General features: G+C 43.9%; 1 protein-coding gene and 1 long non-coding RNA gene across 3 annotated transcripts; both read left to right on the top strand.

The window, feature by feature from the left end:
* Positions 1-317: 317 nt before the first annotated feature.
* LOC122459222 lies at positions 318-17832 on the top strand. Of its 2 annotated transcripts, none has more exons than XR_006279756.1 (3): positions 318-760; positions 16027-16180; positions 16886-17832. It is a non-coding gene; the product is annotated as an uncharacterized LOC122459222 (long non-coding RNA). The 2 variants fall into 2 exon arrangements; XR_006279757.1 differs by lacking the exon at positions 318-760 and adding an exon at positions 15778-15935.
* A 108-nt stretch (positions 17833-17940) lies between these two features.
* Positions 17941-26662, top strand: RRM2 (ribonucleotide reductase regulatory subunit M2). Its single transcript, XM_038397498.2, has 10 exons — positions 17941-18301; positions 18385-18462; positions 18956-19111; positions 19883-19999; positions 20991-21124; positions 23157-23251; positions 23996-24129; positions 24546-24650; positions 25142-25255; positions 25748-26662. Exons 1-10 carry the CDS (start codon positions 18209-18211, stop codon positions 25898-25900), a joined length of 1179 nt encoding a protein of 392 aa, XP_038253426.1. The 5' UTR covers positions 17941-18208; the 3' UTR covers positions 25901-26662.
* Positions 26663-27665: the final 1003 nt, after the last annotated feature.

Raw genomic sequence — 27665 nt, 5'->3', positions numbered from 1 at the left:
ATGAAGCTGCTTTTCCAAAATGATCACTTTAGGCTGGTGTTGGGTTACAAATCACTGTAGTTATTGAGTGTGGGGGTAATGACATGTTGTTATCCTTATTGAACGAGTTAAAGGGCAGCAGAACTGTACTTAATCTGTCCTGATTGAGGTCACCCTAAATTGAACATCACTTGCTAAGCAGGGGGAAGGGATGCCAAATCCCTGTGAGTATGTGATGTTTGTAGCTGGTGGTGGGAATGCTACTAAAAGAGTTCTAGATGTTATTTGACCTTTCCCTTTCCAGTGTGTATAGGCAGAGTAATTAGATTCAACTGAAAGCCATCACTGATAAAAAGGTTTTGGGATTATGCCTTTGACTTGGTGTTGTGGTGAAAGGAAAGACAATGCAGAGGTTGTTCTGATAGTGAGATTCTCTGCTACCCAGCAAACTCACTAAGAGCTGCAATCACTAAAGACCAGGGTGAAGGGGTAGAAACTTAGAACCCGGCATTGCAGAAGTGGCAGTGAGCATTCAGTGGTGGCAGCATGCAGCAGGCAGTGGCACAGCAAAGTGGTAGCAGCAAACATCCAGTTGCAGAGGTGCACAGTGAGCACAGAGACATTGCTTGATGCCCCCTCCCCCTTTTCTGGGGTGGGTGGTGAACCCCTGCAAACACATCTCTGAACTTCACTACCCAAGGACCGCCAACTGTGAGTGGGGTGCAGCAGAGGGAGCGATGTGCTAGAGGGACATTCATTTGTTGGACTTTCCCACTCCAAGGTGGGAAACTGAGGCAAAGGACACTGCTTAACATACAGTGGGGTTAGGTTTTGCTTATGGTGCATGCTTTTGAATGTGTTTGGAATGTTTTCCCAAACTAATGCTTGGTTCCCTTTCCCTTTTATTAAGCCTTCTCTTTTGTTACTCATAGACTCAATGCTTGTAAGAGGGGAAGTATTGCCTATTAGCTATGCCCAGGGCTGGTGTTTAGTTTTCCCAGATTACTGAGTTGGGGGCTGAGCTGGTTCTGTTTTGTATTGTTAAGAGGAGCCCCGAGATATTGAACCTGCCCTTTGTTAATGCTGACTCCACCTGGCAAAAGGGTTACTTACACATGCTTATCACAACGTGTGGTGTACCTCATCCAGTGCACTGAATGCCCCGATAACAACTATATGGGTGAAACCAGACAATCACTATGCTCTTGAATGAACTCACACAGAAAAATGATAAAAGACAAAAACACCACAACACCTGTGGGCAAGCTCTTTTCACAGAACAAAGATTGTTCCATATCTGACCACTCAGTCTCCATCCTTGAAACCTGCACAACACCTCCAAAAGATGAGCCTGGGAGCTTAAATTCATAACTCTGCTAGACACTAAAACTCACGTCTTCATAAAAATCCTGCATTTATGGCTTGTTGCAACAATCTGTTACCCATTAACCTCCCATATGACTGCAAAGGTGTTTTTGTCCAATGACTGCAGAGGTCCTATGACTGCAGTGGTGGCCACTTTCACCTTGAATGGTCCCTTACACTATGTGTTAATTACCTATGCTAAACAATCAGTTCCACCTTGTATTAGCTGTGACACTCTGTGGGCTACATTTGAAATGCTACAGCTGCACCACGGCTGAAGCACTTCTGTGTAGACACTACCTACGCCAATAGAAGGGGTCCCCCGGGTGCTGTAGGTAATCCACTTCCCTGAGAGACAGTAGGTAGATTAACAGAAGAATTCTTTTGTCAACCTAGCACTGCCTACACTGTGGGTTAGGTTGGCTTAACTATGCCACTCAGGGTTGTGGATTTTACACGCCCCGGAGTGACGTAGTTAAATTGACAATTTTCTAGTGTAAACCAGGCCTCAGTACCTTTCCCAGACCTGAAGAAGAGCGCTGTGTGGCTTGAGAGCTTGTCTCTCTCACCAACAGAAGTTGGTCCAATAAAAAATAAAAGGAGTACTTGTGGCACCTTAGAGACTAACAAATTTATGCTCAAATAAATTTGTTAGTCTCTAAGGTGCCATAAGTACTCCTTTTCTTTTTGTGAATACAGACTAACACGGCTGCTACTCTGAAACCAATAAAAAATATTACCTCACCCACCTTGTCTCTCTAACAAATGGGAAAATACCAAGCTTATAGCTATGAGTACAAAGAGGTGCTGGGAAATACCAATGACTGATAGGGAAGCTAAAGGTATCAGTGTAAAAAAAAATGTATGTCTAGTACGGTTAAGGACAATAAGAAAGAATTCTTTACATATATCAGGAACAAACAAACAAATCCTAGCAATGGTACTGGGCCAGTACTAAGAGAGAATGGTAAAATGGTCCGTCATGATGCAGAAAAGGCAAAAGTATTCAATAAGCATTTCTTTTTTCTGTATTTGGAAAGACATAGTATAATGTCTTCAGATCTGACAATGAAATAGTTCCCATTCCATCAGTAACTAGGGATGATGTTAAATAGCAACTACCTGTATTAAAACAAATCTTTTAAAATCAGCAGAAGTGGATAACTTGCCACCCTGGAGTGTAAAAAGAATTTGCTGAGAAGCTCTGAAGCATGAATGCTATTTTAAACAAATCTTGGAAACCTGGAGACGTTCCAGAGGAATGGAACAAAGCTAATGTCTATAAAGGGTAAATGTCAGCAGTTAATATGGTTTCAAATGCAGTTTAGCCTATGCCTTAAATCTTTCATTCATGTTGACTTGACTTGATTCAGCTAACACAACTGAAACTTAGAACCTTTTTGCCCATCCAGGCAGGACTGTAGGGACTTGGTGTGGGACTTAGGAGACCTGGTTTCTATTCCTAAGTCTGACTTAGTCTGTGGCTTTGGGAAAGTTATTGATCTCTGTCTCAGTTTCCCCCATGGAAATAATAGTATTTGACCTCCTTTGTAAAGTGCTTTGAAATCAGTGCAAATTATTGAAATAAGATCGGGAGAGGGTTGGTTTTATTCACTAGCCTTTTGCCAGTGCTGCACCCCAGCTGCCTGAACTAGCTGGGACCATTTTAGTCTTAACCTACCTCTTCTGATCCTGAAAGGTAACGGGATTCCTGAATTACTGCCCTGGTGAATCTGAGCAAAATAGCAATACTGCTTTTTCTCCTCCTAAAGAATGACAACAAGTTTGTCAGCATCAGCCTTGTCTCCTCTTTGTGCTCAGTGCAAGAGCTCTGCACGACTGGGCATGGCCCTTACTAAAAACCCTACAAACTCCTACTCAATAATTTGCACTGTGTAAAAGTCAGCCAAACCCTGGCATGCATGGTGTCTGATCAGGATCTAAAGCCAGAGAGCCCCTTCTGGTGACTGTACATGGCAAAACTGTTTTAAAAGAGAGGTTACTATCAGAGAAGTGATTGTAGATATGACACTTCCTGGATGTGGTCGAGTTATAGCTGCTGACTTTATTGACAGAAATAAGATTTCACTGCTCTTCATTCCTCTTGGCTGATTCTCCAGGGCTCAGAGAGGAAGAGCTGGGTTCTATTCCAATGTGTGCATCATCCGTGGAATTACTCAAGGGCCTAGTCCAAAAGCCCACAGAAGTCAATGGGAGTCTTCCCATTGACCCCCAATTTCCAATTGCAGGGCCAAACGCTGCCATTAGTTACACCCATGCATCTGCATTGCACACCGCTGCAACTGAGGGAAGAACCCAAAGACAATGTGACTACGAGGGCTGATCTTGGCCTGCAACATCCTAATTACTGGTGTTGGTGAGCACACTAGAAAGCACTGAAGCAGGAATCTAAAAGCTAAATGGAAGGCTTGGTTCTAACTGCCCCTATGTTGGAGCCCTTTCCTTCTCCATCCCCCGGCTGGTGCACTTGCTCAGGAAAAGGCCAGAATCCTGTTTTTGCACTCCTTGTGCACAAGGTGCAAGGAGTGATAGCACTGATTGGCATTATGCACACTAGAAACACCAGGGACTAGACCCTGCCATGCCCTCCCCCTCTCCTACTAGCTGGTGTTGTAAGGATGTTACGAGATGAAAAATAGGGGAAGGAACTAAGCACATTTTCCCCCAGTACCACAGAAGACATCCTGACAATCTGCTTCTTGCCACTGCTGCGGATGGCTGGACCTCTGCACCCTCTTCCAACCAGGGCTGTGGGCTTTAAAAACAATTGAATGTACATTTAGAAAATCCAGCTTTTTCCTTGGAATAATGAGCAATTTGACCAGGAAGTAACAGACACAAACATGCAAAGACATTTATAATTTCACACATAGAACCCCAGAATACCTGTGTAGAGCTACCCCAGGAAATTGCCAGTTATACATAAGGTGCACTGGAGATATTTGATCAGTGTTTCTGCTCAGCTTGCCTGGTCTTCTGAGAGAGTGCACAATATATGATCATTATGACCAGTTCCTTTCATCTGCTTACTCATATGATGTCGAGTTGTTTGGATAATGAGACTTCTGAGTCCAACCCTTGACAGGAAGGAGGGGAGTGAGGGAGTGCTAGATTTGTGTGTGTTCGTGTTATGGTATCTACGTGACTGGGTAAGCATGCATTCAATTACACTGGGAGGGATCAAACTGAGGTATGCTAATAAGGATGCTAGGATTATAAAACCTAAACAGCAAAGATTCTCTGGCCTCTGTCTCCCCCTTCTCCCTTGCACTGTGCTGTTTTGAACTCAACGTTTCTGCTCATTAGCCTTGTTCTGCCTTGGATTCTACTGAGCCCAGCTGAGAGCAGATGATTGAAGACCGGGGAGTTCTGATAATTTTTGATCACAGCCTCGGGAAATGTTGAACCCTGGAAGACTTTCTTGTCAAGCAAGTTGCTTATGGCATGTAAAGAGCAAATACCTTGTACTAGGGTTGATGTGGTCAATAGGGGAGAGGAAGGATACAAAGAGAAAGTGCCAATTGAACCAAGCTATTGTTTGCTTTCAAATTCATGTGAAAACATTGCAGGGGCAGAAATAGATAGTTGGAATCATTACAGAGGAAAAATCAGATCTGTTAGAAAGGAGGAATGGACAACTGAGGTGAGAGCAACCGTTGCAGAAGACCAGGTAGGTGATATACTGCATTCAAGTAGTACAGCAAATTAAAGGCCACCTAAAAACTTCACCATGACCACTATTTCACCCTACGACCACTCAGAATATCACAGCAACTCCGCTGCGCGGCTCCACTAATTAGGTGGGTGGCCCTTCGTTCTATTGTGTGTGGCCGCCCAGGCGCGCACCTTAGAGGGAACTATCCATGAATGGAGCTCGTGGAGCACTGGTGGTCCACGGACCACAGTTTGAGAACCTCTGCTCTAGAGGACAATTGAACATATACACACTAGCCAATTCATTATCATATATTAACAAAGAATGAATATGACTTTTACTATTAAGCCTCTGGAAAATAGATGCCTGAAGCATACTCACCATGTGCATGTGAAGCTTATCATAGCATCTAAGTAACCTTCAGCCAGAATTTTGATTTTCATGCCTGTGATATTGGTTCAAATAATGTTGCAAAAGCCAAGGATGCTGCATGCAGGGCATGACTGGACTAGTTTCCTGTACAGGATGTATTGTAACTTTTCACCTTCGGGTCATCCATGCTCTGCAACTAGCTTTACACCCAGAATGTAGACTTTGTAATGAGAGAGATTTCGCAGACCCTAATATAAATATAACTGCTTTTATATTTTTGTCAATAAATTCGGTTTAGGTCTCATCTAACCTTCTGCTGCTGATGCAAACAGGACTCTGCCAGGGAAGAAGAATACCATGACACTGACTAGAAATAGAAGTGAAAGTGAACTGCACTGACAAGAATTGGCTTTTATTATTCTTTCAATTGCGTTATTCTAAGACGTTAGTACAGAAGTAAGAAAATAAACAACATTAGTATTGACAGTGTGTGTCAACACAGATAGCTACATCAGGAATATGCCAATGACACAAACCTTTATGGATCATTTTCATCCAGGATAGACAGCTCTGACTAATGGATATCCCTGTGCATAAAGGAGCTGGACCTGGAAGAATATTAGCTACCTCAGTCTGGACTGAAAAAACAGGCGTTATTCTAAATTGGAAGAGCAAACCACAGCAGTGACTATCTCCAATGAAGCAAATACATTGTGTGTCAGCTGATTGCCTTTTATTCTTTGATTTTTTCATGTGAATCTGTGTGAGACACTAAAAATAGTGGTTTTTTTTTGTTTTTTTGTTTGTTTTTTACCAAAATGTAATTAAAACATTATTTTGCAATTTTTTTTGGTGCTTTTTATTTTCTGGGGCTGTCATGGGGCAGGAATGGCCACAGCTGGCAGAAACTGAACACCCTCTGTGGGAGCTCTTGGGCCTGTAGGCAACTGCTAAGTGAGTGGTTGGACAGTGGTGAGAATGAGTCATAGATATTTAGGTCAGAGGGGATCATTGTGGTTATCCAGTCTGGATAACATAAAACATCACACACTACTTTCTGCGTCAAACTCATAACATCTGCTTGAGCTAGAGCATATCTTGTAGAAAGAGATCCAGTCTTGATTTAAAGACTTCAGCTGATGGAGAATTCACCATGTCTCTAAGTAAATTGTTCCAATGGTCAGTTGCCCCTGCTGTTAAAAATCTGAACCTTATTTCAAGTTTGAATTTGTCTAGCTTCAATTTCCAACCATTTGATCTCATTAGGCCTTTTTCTGTTATATTCAAAAGCCATCTATGATCAGAAATCTCTTCTTCATGTAGGGCTGGGTTGCGACCAAGTCACCTCTTAAACAGCTCTTGGATGAGCTGGAGAGCAGCAGCTGCTGGCCGGGCACCTACTCTGAAGGCAGCACCGCTGCCAGTAGCAGCACAGAAGTAAGGGCAGCACTACCACAACCCCACTACAACAGACAGATTTCCCAGTCCGTGAATTTAATAGGGCCCTATCCATGAGACAAAAAGGAGGGAGCAAGCTGGGACTCGTATTATGGGGAACTTGAAGCTGAAATGGTTTGGGGGCTGTTGAAAGGAGATGAAGCCATCAAAAACGAGATGCTGGGGGTGGGGGGAGCTGAATACTGGGAGTGTTGTATAAGGAATGCTAGAGCTGGAGGAAGCATGGAGCTAGTAAATCAAGAGACGGCTAGTGACATTTGTCACGCAAAAATGGCCCAATAGCGCATGAGGCCAGCAAACCATTATGGTGACAGAAGGAGGAAGTGGGAGTGGGGATGAGGCCCATACATCACCACATCAACTGGGAAAAACTGCTGTCAACCCAGTTGAGGAGAAGCTGGTATCCCAAGGCACAATCAGGCTGTGAGCTACACTTCCAACAGGATGCCTAGAGTCCTTACATCAAGCTTAACTGGTCAGTTTGCAAATACCATTTAGCTTCTGATTTATTCACTGTCTCCAAAAGTAGGGAGATAGGAGAGAACATGAGCTCTGCCTTTTAACTGCCTGAGTCAACTACGGGACATTCCAGCCCCACCAGTCTCACTGGCCACCAGAGGATGCAGGGTAACGGGTGCCTTTGGATTCAACCCAAAGGGCTCCGTTGGATCCAATTCTGATTGTGCACTCACTAAATAGCAGTCAACCAATACAAATTATGTTATGGAGAGAAAAATCATCAGGTTAAGAGTCTGTATTTTAAATCATATGACTATTTAACTTTTATTTAAGAACTTTAGTTCGCTACCATAAAGGGCCTGATCCCACACCAGTAAAATTTGCATTGCCTTCAGTATGGGATCAGTCCTGAACTACCCATTGTCCAAATTCCCAATTTACATGAGCAGCTCCATGGACTGCAGCAGAGTGAAACTACATTTACAGTGAGGAACAGGGATAAAAACTTGACACTATGCCATCAGAAAGGGCTCTGCACTAACAATTTTAGCTGGCCGTTAAGGAAGCTAAATAGGTGGAAGCCATGTCTAAACAAACAAAACAACACAACAAAAAAACAAAAAACACCCCACTCCACCCCCGGAGTGTTTGTAAGGGTCTGTCTGTTTGCTGACAAAGATTATTTCAGTAGCTGTTCATTAACTACTGAGAGTCTCACACTTTGTCTTCCAGTAATCAGGTTATAGAATTGCTAATGAGAAAGGATTTGATTTAATGTATTAATGGGCCACACTTCTAAACACAATATCAACCTCAAATCTAGTTAATATAGAATGTTTTGTTCCGGCTTAGATTTCTCAGCTGAGGTTTATTAAAACAAATCATTGCTAATTTAAACAACATGACTGCACTCCTGCCAAAACAGTCACTACAGAGGCCTTGTAATTTATTTTGTATGGAGTTCTGTCTCAGGTAAGAAACATTGCAGTGAAAGTCAGACAGATCTCCATCTCTCAGCAATTACTAATGAAAATGGGGAGCCAAATCCTGGAATTACTACACATGCAAAATTCTCATTAAAGTCAATGAAAGGCCTGCATAAGGCCTGAAGGTGTGGAATGATTCCCGTGTGGTGTGAGGCATTCTCAACTACAACAGAAGTTGATAGGAATTGAGGATGCTCAGCACCTTTAAAGTCCAGTTCTAAGTGAGATTTGCAGGATTTGGCCTGTGATGGGTGGGGTCACAGAAACCCCCTTGGGACTGCCACCTGATGTGCTGAGGCTACCTCTGGGCCCATTTTCCATGCCAGCTTGGGACTTCAGAACCCTGTCTTGCTGAGCCAGACACGCTAGCCTGCTGCAAACACAAACCCAGGTCTGAACCACGTCCCCCAAAGCTGCAGGCTTTAACTGAAAACCACTTAGCAGGTACTCCTGTCTCCAACACCCAGATAGCCAGTTCCCAATGGGGTCTAAACCCCAAATAAATCCGTTTTACTCTGTATAAAGCTTATACAGGATAAACTCTGCCCTCTATAACAGTGATAGAAAGATATGCACAGCTGTTTACTCCCCCAGGTGTTAATTACTTACTCTGGGTCAATTAATAAGCAAAAGTGATTTTTATTAAGTATCAAAAGTAGGATTTAAGTGGTTCCAAGTAATAACAGACAGAACAAAGTAAGTTAGCAAGCAAAATTAAACAAAACTCGCAAGTCTAAGCCTAATACAGTAGGAAACTGAATACAGATGAAATCTCACCCCCAGAAATGTTCCAATAAGCTTCTTTCACAGACTGGACTCCTTCCTACTCTGGGTCCAGCAATCACTCACACCCTCGTAGTTACTGTCCTTTGTTCCAGTTTCTTTCAGGCATCTCTTGGGGGTGGAGAGGCTATCTCTTAAGCCAGCTGAAGACAAAATGGAGAGACTTCCAGGGCCTTTTATATTCTCTCTCTTGTGGGTGAGGAAAAAGGAAGCCCTTTTGTTCCTCTGTGCAAAGTCACAGCAACAAGATGAATTTTGTAGCCACCTGGGCAAGTCACATGTCTATGAATGAATCAGCTTTTGCAGGCTAATGCCATTGTTTACATGTTAGTTTGAATGTTCCCAGGAAGGCTCAGATGTGGATTGGCATCTCCCAAAGTCCATTGTCAGTTAAGTGTTTCCTGATTGGGCACTTACTGAGAACAGTCCTTTCTCAAGAAGCTGACCAAATGCTTCACTGAAGCTACTTAGAATCAAACACATTGAGATACAAGTACATAGCCAATATTCATAACTTCAAATACAAAAACGAAACACACATACAGACAGCATAATCATAATCAGCAAATTACAACCTTTCCATAGACACCCTACTTGACCTCCTCTGTACAAGACCTGGGACAGCCATAGGACCCTGGTTGCAACAATGATCTATATGGTCACAGTTCATGTCAATAACATCACATGGCCTATGGTGAATCACATATACATCAGCTTCAGTACATGAATGGCATTTGTGTAGTAAACGCCAGGAGCTGGGAGTTCTGGTGTCACAGGTGAAGAAAACAGATCACACTATCATCACTCCGAGAGCTAGAACCATGCTGGAAAGGACCCTGAAGGATGCCATCCACTGCCAATACATGGAAAACCTGAGAAGGAAGCCAGACCAGGGTGAGGTGACATGCAAGTGGGACGCCAGCAACCTCTTCCTCCCCGGGGCAAGCTTCACCCGATTTGCCGACTGGAAGTTCATCCACTGGGCCCGGCTCAATTGCGTCCCACTGAATGGAGCGTCTGCCATGGGAATTGGGACAAGTGATGCAGGAAGTGTGGCTATGCCAACAAGACACTACCCCACGTCCTGTGTAGCTGCAAGCCCCAATCAAGAGCTTGGCAGCTTTGACACAAAGCCATCGCCTGGCCAGAGCCATCCCGCCACCTGTAGAGAAGGTTGCCGTAAATTCCGCCATCCCCAGAACCAACAGCAACTGGACATCATCATCACTAACGAGGACCGGAAGAAGATCATCATGGTGGATATCACAGTGCCGTTCGAAAACAGGATCCCGGCCTTCCATGATGCCCGAGTTCGAAAAGTAGAGAAATATGCCTCTCTGGCTGAAACCTCGAGAGCTAAGGGTTATCAGGTCCAGAAACACGCACTGATCATTGGAGCCTTAGGCGCATGGGACCCCAGTAATGAGCAAGTGCTGAGAGAATGCAGAATCGGTCAACGCTACACTCAGCTGATGCGGCAACTCATGGTGTCTGACGCCATCAGGGGGTCGAGGGACATCTACATAGAACACATCACCGGACATTGGCAATACCAGGAGGGATGAGCTGGAGTTCGGATGAGAAGAACAGTCAGGAAAGTAACTGAAATACTTTCCTCATGGATTGTATTTTCTAAATGAACAACCTACCTAATTTTCAATTATTGAGGAACAATCTCCACTCATTGACGTATTTTGCTTTCCACAACCAAATCTCTGTACAACTTTTCATGAGTGATGTACCCGAGTATTCAGATTCTAATATCTAAACTATATTGTTAAATATATTCACCTAAATTTGGATTATGGCTGATTATGTACTCTATGTATCATATGACTTTTAAAAACTAACTTTATATTTGTGGATAATCTTAGTACTATACACAGATGTACAGACACTCTTTTCCCAACCTATGTATTATATAATTTTTTCAACATTAGCTTTAATAAAATGTTTAATTATGTTGAGGCACTGATTGGTTTATGCTAGCTGGGGGCATGTATGCAAATCTCCTTTCCAGAATCAAGCAAAAAAGAAACTGAAACAAATGCCCATCATCAGCTAGTGATAAATCATCTGAGAATCAGACTGAAAAAAAGCAGCCACACCTAATTTAACTATTTGACTTGTTAACTGTAAATATACATATACAACCAATGACCCCATACATTCAGCAGTGAATTTACAGTAAAACAGGGAAAAAAACATATCTGTGAAATTTGCTCTCATCTGTGTCTCCCACGCAGCAAGAACTGCTTTCTCAAATTGCTTGCCCTCTGAATGAGAGCCATTGCCCAATAGCTCAACATAGGTAGGTTCAGAACAAAACTGACACCTATTATTAACTAAAACACAATAGGTGGATTGTAAGTAAAGGTTCATTTGCCAGGTCATAAGTTAAGAACATGCCTTTTTCCCCCCGTAAAGATAAGGCATCTTGCAACAGACTTTGAAGCTTACGAAGTCCAGGATTACCGAGTCACCTTTGTCTTAGGGTAGGTCTACACTAAGGGCTTGTCTACACTTACATTTTATAGCGCTTTAACTTGCTGGCTCAGGAGTGTGAAAAATCACCCCCCCCCAAGTGCAGCAGCTTTGAGAGCTTTAACGCACTAGTGTGGGCAGGCTCCGAGTGCTGGGAGCCGCGCTCCCAGTGCTTGGAGCTATTCCCCTCGTGGGGGTGGATTACCAGGAGCACTGGGAGAGCTCTCCCCCAGCACTCGCGCGTGACCACACTCACACTTCAAAGCGCTGCCATGGGAGCACTGCCACAGCAGCACTTTAAAGTTTCCTGTATAGATGTAGCCTAAAAACTTGCATCAGCGCAGCAGCAGCTGTTGGTGCTTCTGGTAAAGATGCTCTATGCTGACAGGAGAGTGCTCTCCCATCGGCTTAATAACTCCGTCTCTGTGAGAGGCGATATCTATGTTGGTGGGAGAAGCTCTCCCATGGACATAACACTGTCTACAGGGGGAGTTAAGGTCGGTATAACTACGTCACGCAGGGGTGTGGATTTTTCACACCCCCAGGGCGACGTAGTTATATAGAAGTGTGTAGTGTAGACTTGGCTTTAGAGACCTACAGAAGTAATGGAGAATTTCAGCCTTTTCTTTCTTAAATAAGAGCTAGTCTACATGTGAAAATGTGCTGGAATAGTTAAACTGCTCTAGTTATATTGGTATAACTCCCTGTGTAGATACTCTTATTCTACAAGAAGTTTTTTTTTTTCTCATAAGCTAACCTGGAAAAAGGAACTCTTCTTACAGAAAGTGTGTCCACAGGGGAGTTATACCAACATAACTAGAACAGTTTAACTATACTGATAAAATTCCCTATGTAGAGCAACCCTACATTTCTAAGACCTTTTTTCTTGCAGAGATAGTGAGACAATGTAGGGCCTGATTGTATACCAATAAAATAAAAACCAGCAGGATCTTATTAAAGGGGAAAAGGCAAAATGCCACATTTATTGTGAATACCGAAAGAATCATAGTGAGCAGTTAGTTCTAGCTATAACATTCCATTCAATTTCATATTTATTCACACATTCATTCATACACACACGCACACAGGTTCTGCAAGGTTGTTATCATAGTTACCAGCCTTAGAGTTGCGCATGCCAAGCCACTGGCTAGGTGGCCTGGACATGAGGAGGGAGCAGGGCCTTGTCAGATGCTCATCTGATGCTCCTGGAAGTTGGTTTGCAGAATCAGACCCCAAAGTTCTCACTTTCTAGAGTCCACTTTTATAGGAATTTCTTCCTACGCCAATCTGTGGGAATTGCTTCATCATGCTGTTGCTGAATCAATCAGCAAATGGCACATTCCTGACGGCTCCGTGCTGCCAGATGTTATCTTGTTCTTTGGTTCTCCCATTCTTGAGGCTGTTGGGTGGATTCCAGTCTGTCCTCCGGGGGTCCTCTGGTTATTTCCACTTGATGCCTTCTTCAGCCGATGGACACTAGATTCTTAGGCTGGTACCTCCCTGATCATTCAGTTATTATCCACACCAAGCATCCATCCACATATATCCTCTATCTCTATTTTAATCACAATTATTAACAAAGCAAGATGAATACAACAAAAGGGCAGGGAGTCTCTGGGTGCTGTTTCTGTTGTTACAGAGTATTGCTTTGAGTCTCTCTCTGTGTGAGTAGTTGTTGTTACAAAGAATTGCTTTGAGAACAGACTCTGTCTTAGAATGTACTAACACAATTAGCAGCTTGCAAGTTTCACACAGAGAGGGAGAGAAACAGTACCAGAAACCAAGAGACCTCTTAATTAGCAATACCCTGGAATTTAAACTATGGGGAATCAAACTCATTTGTGATTTTAATACAAACTTCTTTAATATGATCCAACATAATCACGTGCCATTGATTTTAAAGTATAGCAAACTGATTGCTGAACATCACTACAATTAAACCATTTATTATCCTCACAGCTGCCAGGGCTGGCCTCCAGGACTCATTAAAACCCCTGGGCTTAAGCCCCTGGGTGTTTGGGAGGAGTGCAGACCACTTTGGTTGCAGCAGAGACTGATGATTTCTGAGCTATTGTTAGTGGTGCTAGGTCTACTGCAAGTTCCTTCCTAGAAGATAATGGGGTGGATTGGAGCTTCTGTGCATTACGGAGGTGGCAGTAGATAGTATTATGGAGAGAGGCTGTATATTTTATGCTAGTTCCTAGTGTGATAACGTTACTTGTTTGGAGATTTCTGGAATCACTGAGGTTGGGGACAGGGAAGAGCTAAAAACACAGAAATATCTGACGTCAGTTAAAACTCAAATCATGCAGTTGGAGAGGGGTGGAAAGGGAGGACTCTTCTGTTTCTCCCCAAATCTAGTGGGACATGTTTAAGTACCAAGATGCCCTGCTTACTGTCTAGTGACACCATTAATCTTTTTTAGAGTTGTGACAAGCAAGTCATCAGCCCCAACTTTCTCAGTCAGCAGACCACTGTGTAAGGGAGAGACTCCCTCTCCATTGATCCACCCAGGGCTGTCCCTAGCTATTCTGGGGCCCAACACAGCTCCCCGCACGGAGGGGGGTTTGGGGCCCCAGGCCTCCATGGGGGTGGGGCGAGGCTGGCTTAAGGGACAGGGGGGAACCACCTCCCAGCACTCACCAGTGGCACAGCTGGGGCTGGGCCTCTGCACTTCCTGCCGCCAGTGAGTGCAGGCCCAGCCTTTCTACACTCCTCAGGGGAGTGGGGGCAGGGCTGGGGCAAAGCAGGGGTGGGAAGGGACGGGGTGGGGGTGAAGCAGGGCAGGGGCTTTGGGGGAGGGGTGGAGTGGGGCCGAGGCTGGGGTGGAGCAGGGGTGGGAAGAGGCGGAGCGGGGCGGAGGCCATGGGGAAGAAGTGGAGCCGGAGTGGGAAGGAGTGGGATGGGAGCGGAGCAGGGCAGGGGCTTTGGGGAAGGGGCAGGGGCTTTGGGGAAGGGGTGGAGTGGGGATGGAGCAGGGGTGCGAAGAGGCGGGGCTGGGGTAGAGGCTATGGGGAAGAGGAGGAGCAGGGGCTGGAGTAGCAAGCAGCTGCGCAGGGCACCAGGAAATTTGGTGCCCCAAATTTCCTGGTGTCCTACACAGCTGCGTACCTTGCATATGGGTAAAGACGGCCCTGGATCCATGTGTCTGGGCAGTCCCCTTTGCTTGTTTCTTAAAACATTTGTCTCATTTACCAAGGTGTTCTTTGGCCCACAGACCTTAGTCTGAGAATCACTCTCTTTAAAGCAGTGCTACATCCCATATTAGCGAAGAAATTGTTTTCAGAGGTCTGTGGTTGTGGGCTCAATCCTGTGAGGTACTGAGCGCTCTAAGCTCCCATCAACTTCACTGGGTGTTTAAGATCCTGAGCACTTCACAGTCGTCACATAGCACAACACAGGATTGGGCCCTTAGACCTGTGGCCCCCATTCAGGCAAGCACTTAAGCCCGTGCTTAGGTACCAGTGACATTAATAGCATTTCAGAGCACTCTGTGTCTCCCAGAACTGGGTCCACAGACACTAAACACAATTTCACTACATTTAAAGTTTAATTAAAGTTGACCCTGTGTTTAAGAGCTTTGCTGAATTATATAAGCCAGATTCATCGCTACTGTAACTCCATTGACACTGACAGGAGGATGTTTGAGTGCTATAGATTTTTATGACTTTCTGTAAAACAATAATCATCATCATACAGCATATACTGTTTTGCTTACTGTAGTATAGCGGCCCAAGATTCTTTACCTTCGTGACAAAAACACACCTAAATGATTTTATTGTCATAGAGAAAAACGCAAGTTTTTGTAATAACTCTAAATCCCAAAAAGAAAAGGAGTACTTGTGGCACCTTAGAGACTAACAAATTTATTAGAGCATAAGCTTTCGTGAGCTACAGCTCACTTCATCGGATGCATTTGGTGGAAAAAACAGAGTAGAGATTTATATACACACACACAGAGAACATGAAACAATGGGTTTATCATACACACTTTTTGAGAATACAGACTAACACGGCTGCTACTCTGACACCTCTAAATCCCAAAGCATACACATATATTCTAACTCTTCTTGGAATCTAGCTGCATTTACATTAATTCGGAACTCTTGCAGGACTGACACACCCCTTCTTTCACATTTGGAAACCACGACAAGCCACATCCTGTCTATGCTTATTTATTTAAATTTTCTGCAAGTCATAGTGAGCTAAGTACATTCAAGTTGGGGGAGGGGTAAGGAGAAGAAAGTGATGCCGCCGTTTAAATAATAAGAGCATCCTGCATTTAATGTAAAACAATGCTGCATACACTTCTGTTCATTTTTTTATACAGCTGAGTGTGATCATGTATTGTGTCACGAAAAGAGGGGAAAAAGGTCAGCAGCAGCTAGCGTTTTAGAAGCTTTGGGCTAGGCTGTTTTACACAGTTGTGCAACTGACTGAAAAACTTGCTTTAATTTCCTCTAGAGGGAGAAAAACAACGTGTCTGGAAAAATGCACTTCCCAATGCCAAGCAACATAGCAGCTGCAGCAGGTGTCTTGTTATCTAGTCTATTCCCATGAGGAAGCAAGTGAGAGTCATTGTTCTGAGAGCTCATCCTGTTCAAACTTGTCCAACAAGGTATATGTAATCACCTCCTCCCTTGTTATTATTGCATGAGTTGACACTGTACTAAATGTCACATAACACTCAGGGGCTATCAGCTCATTTACTAATAACACATTATCATTAATCTTAATTATTGACTGTCAATTTCAAACTCCTTTTCTTCAACCTTCCTGCAAGGCTCTGCAGTTGGTTCTTCCTCCCCTCCTACAATTCATCTTCTACCTACTCCTCTATGGACTGTTTCCTTTGTTTTCTCCTCCCACTTGTGACTCTCCTTTTTTTCTTTCTCATACTACCCCTCTTAACTTTAGAAGAGTCTTCCACTTCCTCTGTTCTGAAAATACCTTCATCAATCACCTCCTTCAAATCTCTATTTCTTTCAATTAATTTTCTACTTTTCTCATGCCTGACCATTTGACAAAAGAAGAAATGTATGAAATCAAGTGGCGTACATAATTTGTTTTCCAGGAAAGTCAATGCTCCCTCAAAAGTACCAAGTGTGTATGTGTGTGTGTGTGAAAATAAATGGCGATACTCTACCAAGCTCCATCCTAAACACAAATTTTGGCCATGTGATACCAAAATCTGAGATGAAACTCACAGTAGATGTACAGATTTTTCTCATATGCCCCTGATCCTGCAAAGATTTAAGCACATATATAACACATATTAAGACTCTTCCCATGGATGAAGTTATGCACGTTTAAATCTTTGCAGGATCTGGGCTTTTGACCTGGTCTACACCAGAAGAGAAGGTGTAGATGAGAGAAGATGTGATAGAGCGATACAAAATAATAAATTGCACAGAGATGGTCAATAGGCCTCTCCTGTTTTACCTTTTGAATTATATCTGAACAAGAGGACATTCAATGGGAAGGTAAGATATATAGCATTTATAAAAGGAAATACTTTACACAGAGCATAACTAATTGGTAGAACTCACTGCCACAAGATATATTTGAGGCATTCAATTTAGGAGGATTCAAGAAATATATTTATATAGAAAATGTGAACATCCATTATATTAGGTGGGCTACATTTTTACAGAAGACCATTATGTTTCAGGATGTAAAACATCACTAACTCAGGGGGAGTAAAAGAAGAGCGAGTAAAATGCCCTGCTCGGGCATTTGAGCCAATGGGAGTATAGCAGAAAGGTTTAATCTTCACTGGTTCCTAAACAGCTGACACTTGGGATTTTGGGACCCTCCACCAAGGGAGTAGAATTGCTTCTTCCGTGGTTCTTGGGCTCTTCTACTGCCTGGTGGTGGTAGAGGGGCAGTCTGTGACAAGGCCCTGATTTTCAACTTGTGGGTCACGGACCCCTGGGTGTCCCCTGACTATGCCTAAGATTTCTAAAGGGGGCTATACCGCTACTCAATTTTTTTAGGGGTCTGCAAATGAAAAAAAGGTTAAAAACCACTGCTCTATGGGGATCAGCAGCTCTGGGGAGACAGCACTCCAAGGCAGCCCCTCTGCCCCTCCTTATCCATTTGTCCGGAGTCTGCAAACACCCCATGCGGTCACCCGCCCGCGCTTTAAATGAGGGTGGGGTCAGGAAAGACGGTCCTGTTCCCGGTGGGCGCGGGGCAACGCAACAAAGGGCGCGAGGGGGAGGGGGCCCAAGCGCAGGGGATGGAATCTCGGGGGAACAATCCAGGGGCGTGTCCTGCTGGGGCTCTGGCCAATGGAAGCGTCCAGGCGGAGGGCAGGGAATTTAGGCTGATTCCAATTTGTGTAAAACTGAGGGGCGGGTGGCGAGGCGCTGGCCAATAGAAGGGCGGAGCGGCGGGAATTTTTTGGCGGCTCCCGCGTCGGTGACAAGGGGGAGCGCGGCGCGGCCAATGGGAGCGCAGCGGGGACGGCCCCGTTCGGGATTGGCGCAGTGCCTGGCGCTGTGATTGGGCAGCCTGGCGTTCTGGCGCCAAGTTCGAAGGGAATATAAAGAGTCCCCGGGAGCGCGGCAGCCCCACCGTCGTCTTTGCCTGCGAGAGCCGGAGCCGTCGCCGCCTGTCTCTGCCCCTGCCCGCCATCGCCGCCATGATCCCCGCCCGGGCCCCGTTCTCCGTCCGCAACGAGCAGACCCGCCTGTCGCCCATGAAAAACCTGGTCCTGACCGACAAGGAGAACACGGTGAGTGTCCCTTCCCCCGGCTCCGGGCGCGGCCCCCGGCCCCTGCCGGCTCCGCTCACCAGCCGCTGTCTGTGTCTCCACAGCCCCCCGCGCTCAGCGCCACGCGCGTCCTGGCCACCAAGGCCGCTCGGAAGATCTTCCAGGAGGCGGACGCGAAGCCGGTGAGTCCTGGGGAGGGGGTGGAAAGGAGAGTGGGCGGCCAGCCGGGCTGGGGATGGCGGGGCGATGGGGCCGCCGGCGGGCGGTGACAGGCTGAGTGCGCGCGGGCCGAGCTGGGCGGCTGCAGGTGGCGGCCCCCCCCTCCTCCCCCCGGCCGCTTTTTGTTTTGGCGCCAAATGCTACTGTCCGCCAGCGCGCGGGCGGCTCCACCCACCCTTTCTCCCCCCCCCCCTTTGGGCTCTGCCTCCCCCCCGCCCTCTTCCCCTACCCCCCCTTAGTCCGGGGAACCCCAGCTCGCCCCTCTTTGGGCTCTGCCTCCTCGGCAATTCCCTGTCCTTCTTCTTTTTTTTTTTTTTTTCTGCCCATCTCAGGTGCTTCCTGCCTCTTCTTCCTCCTCCTCCTCCTCCTCCTCCCCACCCTCATCCCATCCTGGGGATGGGATGTCTCCAATACTGGGGATGTTGAACTCAAGTTTTCCTGTTGTGCCTCCTTTAGCTGAAACCCAAAGCAGTGACACAAGCTCCTAGCAATGTGGAAGATGAGCCCCTCCTACGGGAAAATCCCCACCGGTTTGTCATGTTCCCCATCCAGTACCATGATATCTGGCAGATGTACAAGAAAGCAGAGGCCTCCTTCTGGACAGCTGAAGAGGTGAGGGGCTCCCATTAGTCTATCCCTGCTCTGGCTGCTTCAGTGGACAAACCCACCTGGCATTAGCAGTTCAGCCCAGCTCATAAGGGAGCATGTTTTCCCAGTAGTGTTAATTTATTTGCATTGCAATAAAGCCTAGAAGCTTCAGTCATGAATCAGGACCCTATTGTACTAGGTGCTGTACAAACACAATAAAGATGGTCCATGACCCAAAGAGCTTACAGTCAAAGGGTACGTCTTTGCTTGAAACTGTGCCCTTGTAGTGCTTTTGTGTAGAACTACCTGTGCTGATTGGAAGGGTTCTCTTTTTAGTGTACATAAACCACCTCCCTAAGGTGAGGATTTAGGTCCATGCATGAATTCTTCCTTGACTTAGTGCTGTCATGGGGACTTAAGTTGCCCTATGCTGGGCAGGGGTGTGGATTTTTTGCACTCCTGGCCAATATAGTTAAACCAATCTAACTTTCTAGTGTTGATATGGCCTAAGTTTGGTAAGAGCCAGCAGTGACTGCTTGTGTATTAAGTGTAGTGTTGCCTTCAAAAGATTAATGTATGATTAAATCGCTTTGAAAAAAGTGACATAAAACAAGCACAGCTTTCTGTGGTTCTAGGAACCTATTAAACTTCATTTATTGCAGTGGTATTTTAGTTCACAGATCATTGAGAAAATGGGATGTTTAATGCACAGTATAACATTGCTCTAAATATCTATCTGGAAGTACATTCTTTAGTACCATGATAAAATTTTAAGTGTCTGCTTTTGTTCTTCAGGTTGATCTTTCCAAAGATATTCAACACTGGGAGTCCCTGAAGCCTGAGGAGAAATACTTCATTTCACATGTCCTAGCCTTCTTTGCAGCAAGTGATGGCATTGTAAATGAGAATTTGGTAAGCACACAAGAGCAATCCTAAAATGGAAATCATTCTGCTAATAAAGTTGTCCAAATAAAACTCATATTAATGAGATGTGCACCTGTTGAGCTACTTCAGCTGTAAAACCTATTAAATCTATAATCCATTTTTTGGTGAGGGAGAGGGTAGGGAAGCTGCATTTAGTAAATCAGGGATTGCCCTGTAAAATAGGACTCTTGTGGACTTTTTCAGAAACTAAGCTTTCCTTCTTGGGAGGAAAGAGGATGGTTTTGTAAGAATACATGATCTGGGAGTCTGGTGACCTGGCTCTGATGTGACTGCACTTTTTTGGGGGTGGGGGGAGGAATGAATCACTTCCACGATCTTTCAGAGTAGCAGCCGTGTTAGTCTGTATTCACAAAAAGAAAAGGAGTACTTGTGGCACCTTAGACTAACAAATTTATTTGAGCATAAGCTTTCGTGAGCTACAGCTCACTTCATCGGTGAAGTGAGCTGTAGCTCACGAAAGCTTATGCTCAAATAAATTTTGGTCTCTACGGTGCCACATGTACTCCTTTTCTTTCCACGATCTTGTTTGCTTCATCTAAACTGGTGGCAGTATTTGCCCATCTTATAGGGCAGTTGAGACTGAAGTAACATTTGTACTGTAATTTAAAATCCTTGTTCATTAGCTGCAGGAGTGCAAAATATTACTATACTTCTGTCAATGCTCCACTTTCCTGCCCTGGATAAAGCAGAGATGGGAAAACTGTGCAGTGTTACCTTATGGCCAAATACTCAAGGAGTTAAGATGAGATCAAGCCAGAACTTATGATTCCTGACACTAAGGAGGAGCTTGTTCTAATGCACTACACTAGGCTTAGCTTTTGAACATGAAAACATTTGTCAAACCATAGGGGGTGGAGAGCAAAACTGGAGATACTTGTGGGGGTTTAATAGCAAAAAAACTGCAACATGTTAGGTGGGTAATGCTTTCTGCAACAGTCATTTTTGGTTTCTCCTCTAGGTGGAGCGATTCAGCCAAGAAGTACAGGTAACAGAAGCTCGCTGTTTCTATGGCTTCCAGATTGCTATGGAAAACATACATTCAGAAATGTACAGTCTGCTCATAGATACTTACATTAAAGAGCCAAAACAGAGGTCAGTATCACATAATGAAATGTTCAAGTTGCTGTAAAGTCCTGGTGGAATCTAGTAGTGATACTTTTTTGTTTTAAGTCACTTCTGTATTAAGATTGAGAATTTAATTTAGACTGGTGAACATGCCATGGAGAACTCTGCAGGCATAGGGCCCTACCAATTTCAAGTCTGTGAAAGTGTCACAGACCATGAAATCAGCCCTCCCCTGTGAAATCTGATCTCCCCTCCTGCTGGGCTCCTAGCTGCTAGTCCAGCCATGCAGGGGTGGGATAGGATTTGTCCATCCCCTGCATCGCTGCTCTTAGTGGGGAGATCAGACCCACCCCCAGAGGCAGTGCAGAAATGAGGTTGGTGTACCATCACTTCTGCGCTTGCAGAAGCTCAGGTCCAAGCTTTGTCTTCTCTTGCCCCCCCCCCCCCGGCCGGATCCTGCCACAACTCCAGATCCTGATGCTGAGCTTGGAGCTTCCTCCCACAGCGGCTTCTGCCAGGCTGGAGGCTTTTGATTCTGGCAGCTGCAGCTGGGGCATTCTTGGTGTCTGTGTGCCCCCCTCCATGGCTCCAGTGCCCAGCCTAGGGGTTCCTCCTCCCATGTGGGCTTCTGCGCCTGGCTTTTGCCCCCTGCTGCTTAAGCTGGGGGTTGGAGAGCTTCTTCCTCTGGGGTTGGGGCACCCATTTGTCCTGGGCTACAAATTGGCTGGGGCTACAAATTGGCTGGAGCTCCTCCCTTAATTTGTCCCTGGCGTGGACTAGCAGATGGGAGCACCCGACTGGGGTGCTCCCAACAGCAAGGGGGAAGATCCTACCCACGCCCATCTCCAGGAACATCCTCTAACTCTACAGGGAGCTACGAGGGTGCTACTTTCAGAAGGCAGCCCAGAAGTGAGGGTGGCAATCTTGGGACCCCCATTACAACAACTTTGTAAACCCACCTCATGATCCCATTTTGGTTCAGACCCCAGCACTGACATTTCAGATATGAACTGAAATTGACCAATTTTAAAACCATGAAATTGACCAGAATGGACCATGAATTTGGTAGGGCCCTATATATTACAAACAGTAAGGTGCAACAAACTGTACCAGAGGCTGGACTTTGAGATTAAAAGCAAAACAGGTTTAACTTTTTAATAAGTGATAAATGAGGGGTTGAAACAAAGTATGTAACAGGTGACATAGTCAATCTATATAGATACTTAAAATTGGACTACACTCTAATACGAGAGGCCCTTGCATTGGCAGTTGATAAGCTAGGTGACCTAGAACAGTTTCTATGGGAACCATTATAAGCTTGTTTCTTTTTGACTTGTACACTGAAATCTCAGGTTTAAAACTCTGTGCATCTTCCCATGTAATGGTTGTCTATGCTTGCTGTGTGGTTAAACTGAAATTATGTACTACCATTGTCAGCAAGTCATAACTATTTCTCAACCAGTCTTTTCTAATGTAGTAAACCATGCTCATTTCTGATAGCTACAGATACACAAAGCTGGATGCTTTAAAACTTTGCTTTGAGTTATTAAAACACTAGTGCTAAAACTGTCAACATTAAAAACAAACTAAACCTTAACTTGGGCTGATGTAAACCTATCAAAGTGAGCCTGAAAGATGATTTTCAGAATTAAGTATGTGAAAATAAGGTTTATGGATTAGCTCTACAGCTTTTTTTAGAAAGCTTATCACAAGAAGACTTTGAAACCTGCAGTTTGTGCACCAAAATGTTTGAAAGGCCATGAGTACACTTCAGACTACAACAGGGATTGATGCACTGGAATTCTGGAACAGTGGTGGTGGGCTGATATAATGGATAAATAGCACAGATGCAGTGTCTATGCTGGGATTAGCACCAGTGTCTACACAGGTGATAATCCTTAATGTAGACAAGTTTTTAAATACTGGTTTCAAAATGTGCTGGGTAGTTGCAGGTAATTCAGGTTAATCAATGACACATCTGTTATGACAGCTAGTTGCAAATACCTACTGCACTGGTGTGTTGACTTCTTCCCCTTCTAATGTACTATACGCTTTCCAGGGAATTCCTTTTCAATGCCATTGAAACGCTGCCATGTGTTAAAAAGAAGGCTGACTGGGCCATGCAGTGGATTGGGGACAAACAAGCAACATTTGGTGAGTGCATTTCTGAACTGTGCATTTACTGGATGCTAAATGTTTCCTTTCCTAGCAAGAGTGAAGCTTTCGATAGCTATGCTTCCCCACATACAAAGGATAGTGTGGCCAAAGGGCAAGTGACTTGCCTTATTTCTGGAAGAAGGTTGTAGTCTCAGATAAAGCAAATTATTCTCCCTTCTGAAGAGGCTCCCTTTTGCCCTGATTGCATTTTTAGTTCCAACTGGTCCCTTATGACAAGTGTCTCTAGTTGGCAGTATGTTTTCTGTAGCTGCTTTGAAGCATGTATAGTTATTCCTCCTAAGGAATTATGCTTCTGTTGAAGGATAAATATTTCATCTGCTTTATGGATTCTTGATTGCCTCACTTGGCAGGTAGGAGGCAATTGAAATTCCCATTATCCCTTGAGTATTAAATCTTTGCTCATATGTTCTCGGACCAGTCTGGGTTCTGACTTGCAGGATGTCAAAACAGACTAAAATTTATCAGAATTTTAGTGTAACGTGGTAACATTTCAGGCCATGGCTACATCAGAAAAGAGGTGTTGAGGAAATCCTGGCTTACTATTTTCTTACAGCCTTGCACATGGGTTATTTAATGCTTGTTTTTTGTAGTGAAGAAAAAGCCATAGTTTCAGTTCCAGAGAGAATCTCATGAATGGAAAACTCTCTTGGTATGCTTTGAATTTTAAGGCTAAGTAAACATTTGCTTCAGTGCAGAACTTACACTAACGTTTCCTGACAGGAGAACGTGTAGTAGCTTTTGCAGCAGTGGAAGGAATCTTCTTCTCTGGCTCCTTTGCATCCATCTTTTGGTTGAAGAAGAGAGGGTTAATGCCTGGACTCACTTTTTCTAACGAACTCATCAGCAGAGATGAGGTAAGAGAACATTGTAACAATCTTATTAGTGCTCCACAGGGTACAAATGACCTTGTTTCAAAACAACTATTTATAATTCTTATGAATTGTCTGGTGCTAAATTAAATGGGTAAACAATATCTGGAAATAAGACTTGAATTGAGGTGGTGAGTGTATAAACTGTTTCTGCTACAATGGTGATTGGAGGGGAAAGGCTAGTAAGAAGGCTGCCTACTGAATTGTGTACTTTGCTTCTCCATTCAAAAGCCAAGATGGAAACTACAAAGTGACCCATTTCCTCCAGGGAAAATCATTCTGGGATTTGGAGTACTAAGATGGTATCTGGTTCATGGGCTTTTAAAATCAGAGGCACATTTGAAGAGGTGGCACATCTAATCAATGTTCCTGAAATAATATCTATATATTCACCTTTTCAGGGTTTGCACTGTGACTTTGCCTGCCTAATGTTCAAGCACTTGATTCACAAACCATCTGAGGAAAGAGTAAGAGAAGTAATTACCAATGCTGTCAGGATAGAGCAGGTGAGCAGGTGTTCCTTGTTTTGGGTAGTAAATGCTCACATTTTAGCTTAAAAGGCAGAGAACTATCAGGCCATGAAACTATTTTAGTTCAGTGGTTCTCAGAACGTTTTCTGCAGACCACTTGAAAATTGCTGAGGATGGACCACCTAATCTTTCCAAATGTTTGTACTGTTGTAATGCGCTTTGGATAAAAGCGCTATATTTTAAAAAAGTTTTTGTTCTACAAATAAAAACACACAACTCTGATTTTAATATCAGTAGTCTTACCTTTCTAATGTGATGGATGTGCCCTCTGCACAGCACCACTAATTAGATGGGTGGCCCTTCATTTTCTCATGTGCAACCAACCCAGGCGCACACCTTAGAGGGAACTATCTTTGGTCCACCTGAATAGTGGTCTGTGGACCACAGTTTGAGAACCACTGTTCTAGATAACAAAATGTTTGTATGCCGAGGCCTTCTGTACTAACCTTCCCTCTTAATACCTGCAGGAATTCTTGACAGAGGCGCTACCTGTAAAGCTGATTGGCATGAATTGCACTTTAATGAAACAGTACATCGAATTTGTAGCAGACCGACTTATGTTGGAGCTGGGATTTAGCAAGGTATGTTTTATAAGCAGTGCCTTTCATAGGAAAAGGGCTGCATTCATTTGATATTTCCTATGAATCTTTAAATAAATGGTGGAAGCCATTTTACATATTCATGTGACAGTCTTCAGCTCCTAAGCAATAGCCAAGATCCTTCCAGCCAGTTGGTTGTTTCCACTGATCTTATGCACGCTGCCCTGGATGGAGACCTACATGATACATATTGACAGTCAAATAAGCAGTGATGGAAAGAGGGCAATTGCAAGAACCGATGTGCTTCCTCCTTTCTTTAGGAGAGCAGCAGATGAAAAGGCATACAGAAGTACAGCATCAAAGACATGGGAGTGAGAGGGGTTTCACATGCCAGATAGTAAACTGAATTACTTTGCATTAAGTAAACTTAAACTGGCTTTCCCACTCCTAGTCCTCACTTCCCAGTTGATTCTTTGTTTTCATTTCACTCCCAGATGTGAAAACGCATTTGTGATTAGAAGTCTTCTTTTACAGATATTCAAAGCAGAGAATCCATTTGACTTCATGGAGAATATCTCACTGGAAGGCAAGACTAACTTCTTTGAGAAGCGAGTAGGAGAATACCAGAAGATGGGAGTAATGTCAAAACCCACAGATAACTCTTTTACTTTGGATGCAGACTTTTAAATGAACTGAGACCACTTAAGATATGGTGCGCATGCTGTTTGAATGAAACGTTGCTTTCAATATGAATTCACATTGTGACTTGATATTATACTAAAATCCCACTCTTGAACAGTGCGGGATATGGTACTGATTTGAGTAGGCTAGTATAGCTACAGCAGTGAAGTTCTTTCATTAGATATTGCCAATGGTGTTAATTCATAGAATGCTTAGATGGAGAAACTTGTGTTATAAAATCATTTCCTGAAAAATCCTCAATTCTTGAAGTGATCTCAAATGCCATCCCTTGCAACAGGGAGATTATACACAGATATCACTAGTTTCTGGAATTTCTATCTCAAAGCTGGAAGTGCTTGAGAAATGGTCTTAAATTAGATTTGAGAGATTTGGTTCTCAGATACTGCAGGGGAAGCTACATGACCTCACTGCTTCTTAGCAGGTTTTAAGTTTACTTTTTATTATTTGTAATAGTTTGTACATAAACCTGGCACTTTAATATTAAAGAACTCTGACATGTAGTATTTTTGGAAACATTAATATTGAAGCTTGAGTTTATACTATGCTTTTAGACATAGCATTGCATGATAACCTTTTTTGTTTTTATGCGTATTTACTTGTATGCAACTTAAAATGATAAAGCTTTGAATCAGACCTGCTGGTTATCCTGACAGATTTGTAAAAACTTCTGGAAAAGTGTACAAATACAAACTATATGGAAGTTGAGAAGCTTATTAAAGTCCAGTGTTCTAGATACTGGGGGAAAAACCTTATGCTGCTGGCCTCTGTTTGAAATTAAAGTTTTCTTTCTTTTAGGAAATACTGTTTCATAAGGTTTTTTGCCTGTTTTAGTAACTCAAATTCTAGAGTTCAGTCACAGGCAACACTCTTCACTGGATACACTGATCTGAAGGGCAAAGCTGTGAACCACTTCCTTGCAATATGGCATTAATCCATAAAAACATCTTTGTTCAAGGTAGCATGCAAAACAAAAGGACCGTGGCCATTCAGGGGCTAGAATGCCAAACCCACTGCTTGTATCTTAGCTTTGGCATCTCACACCTAATGGATGCAATGATGCTTTAATTTAAACTACTTTAGATTCAAATTCATTTCATTTGTTACCACTTATTCAAATTAGAGCTCACTGAGTAGTCAAAGCTGAAATTGGACACATGCACTTAAATAAACATATGGGTTTCTAGAGGGAATAGGGCTTTTGTCCATATAGCTATTTACTCAATGGCAGAGTTTGGTCAACTGTCTTAATGCACTTTCTACAATAGTCATTACTTTAAAGAAAGCAACTGTTCCAGCTATTCTCTGGCTTAGAGCATGGTGTAGTGCTCTGAAGTAAGTCACTTAAAATGACTCTTAGGTGGAGATGAGTGCCCATCAAGGCTGATTCCCCACTCTGGCACTTCAAGTGCAGAAGGTGGGGGCTCTCAAGGACTCTAAAAATTAATACTTGCTGCTCTGGGCTTGTATTTCCAAGGTTACAACTTTTCTCTGACCTTGAACTGGTAGAGGCTGTCACCACCCAAGTACAGAACCCCTTTGAGAGCCCAGGAAGGTGCACTTGAGGGTACCCCACAGGAAGAAATTCTCAAGTCCTTTCAAACCCCCACTCCAGGGAAGAGCTGAGAAAGGAGGGGGGAAAAAAGAAATCTGCTGTTGCAACCAGCTAATTATGTGCACAAACCTCTTAAGACACAGAAAACCAATCCTGTTCTTAAAGGTAAACGTTATTAAATAAAAATCTGGAAACTTA

This window comes from Dermochelys coriacea, chromosome 3 (genome assembly GCF_009764565.3).
Source record: "Dermochelys coriacea isolate rDerCor1 chromosome 3, rDerCor1.pri.v4, whole genome shotgun sequence".
NCBI lineage: Eukaryota > Metazoa > Chordata > Testudines > Dermochelyidae > Dermochelys > Dermochelys coriacea.
This window is presented reverse-complemented; position numbering and strand designations above follow the sequence as displayed.

What these genes read in the sequence shown, in the direction of transcription:
- RRM2 (XM_038397498.2), top strand. Translation starts at nt 18,209, where the DNA reads ATGATCCCCGCCCGGGCCCCGTTCTCCGTCCGCAACGAGCAGACCCGC. An exon ending in CCTTCTGGACAGCTGAAGAG is followed by an intron (nt 19,112 to 19,882) that starts GTGAGGGGCTCC and finishes TTTGTTCTTCAG; the next exon opens with GTTGATCTTTCCAAAGATAT. An exon ending in AACTCATCAGCAGAGATGAG is followed by an intron (nt 24,130 to 24,545) that starts GTAAGAGAACAT and finishes TCACCTTTTCAG; the next exon opens with GGTTTGCACTGTGACTTTGC.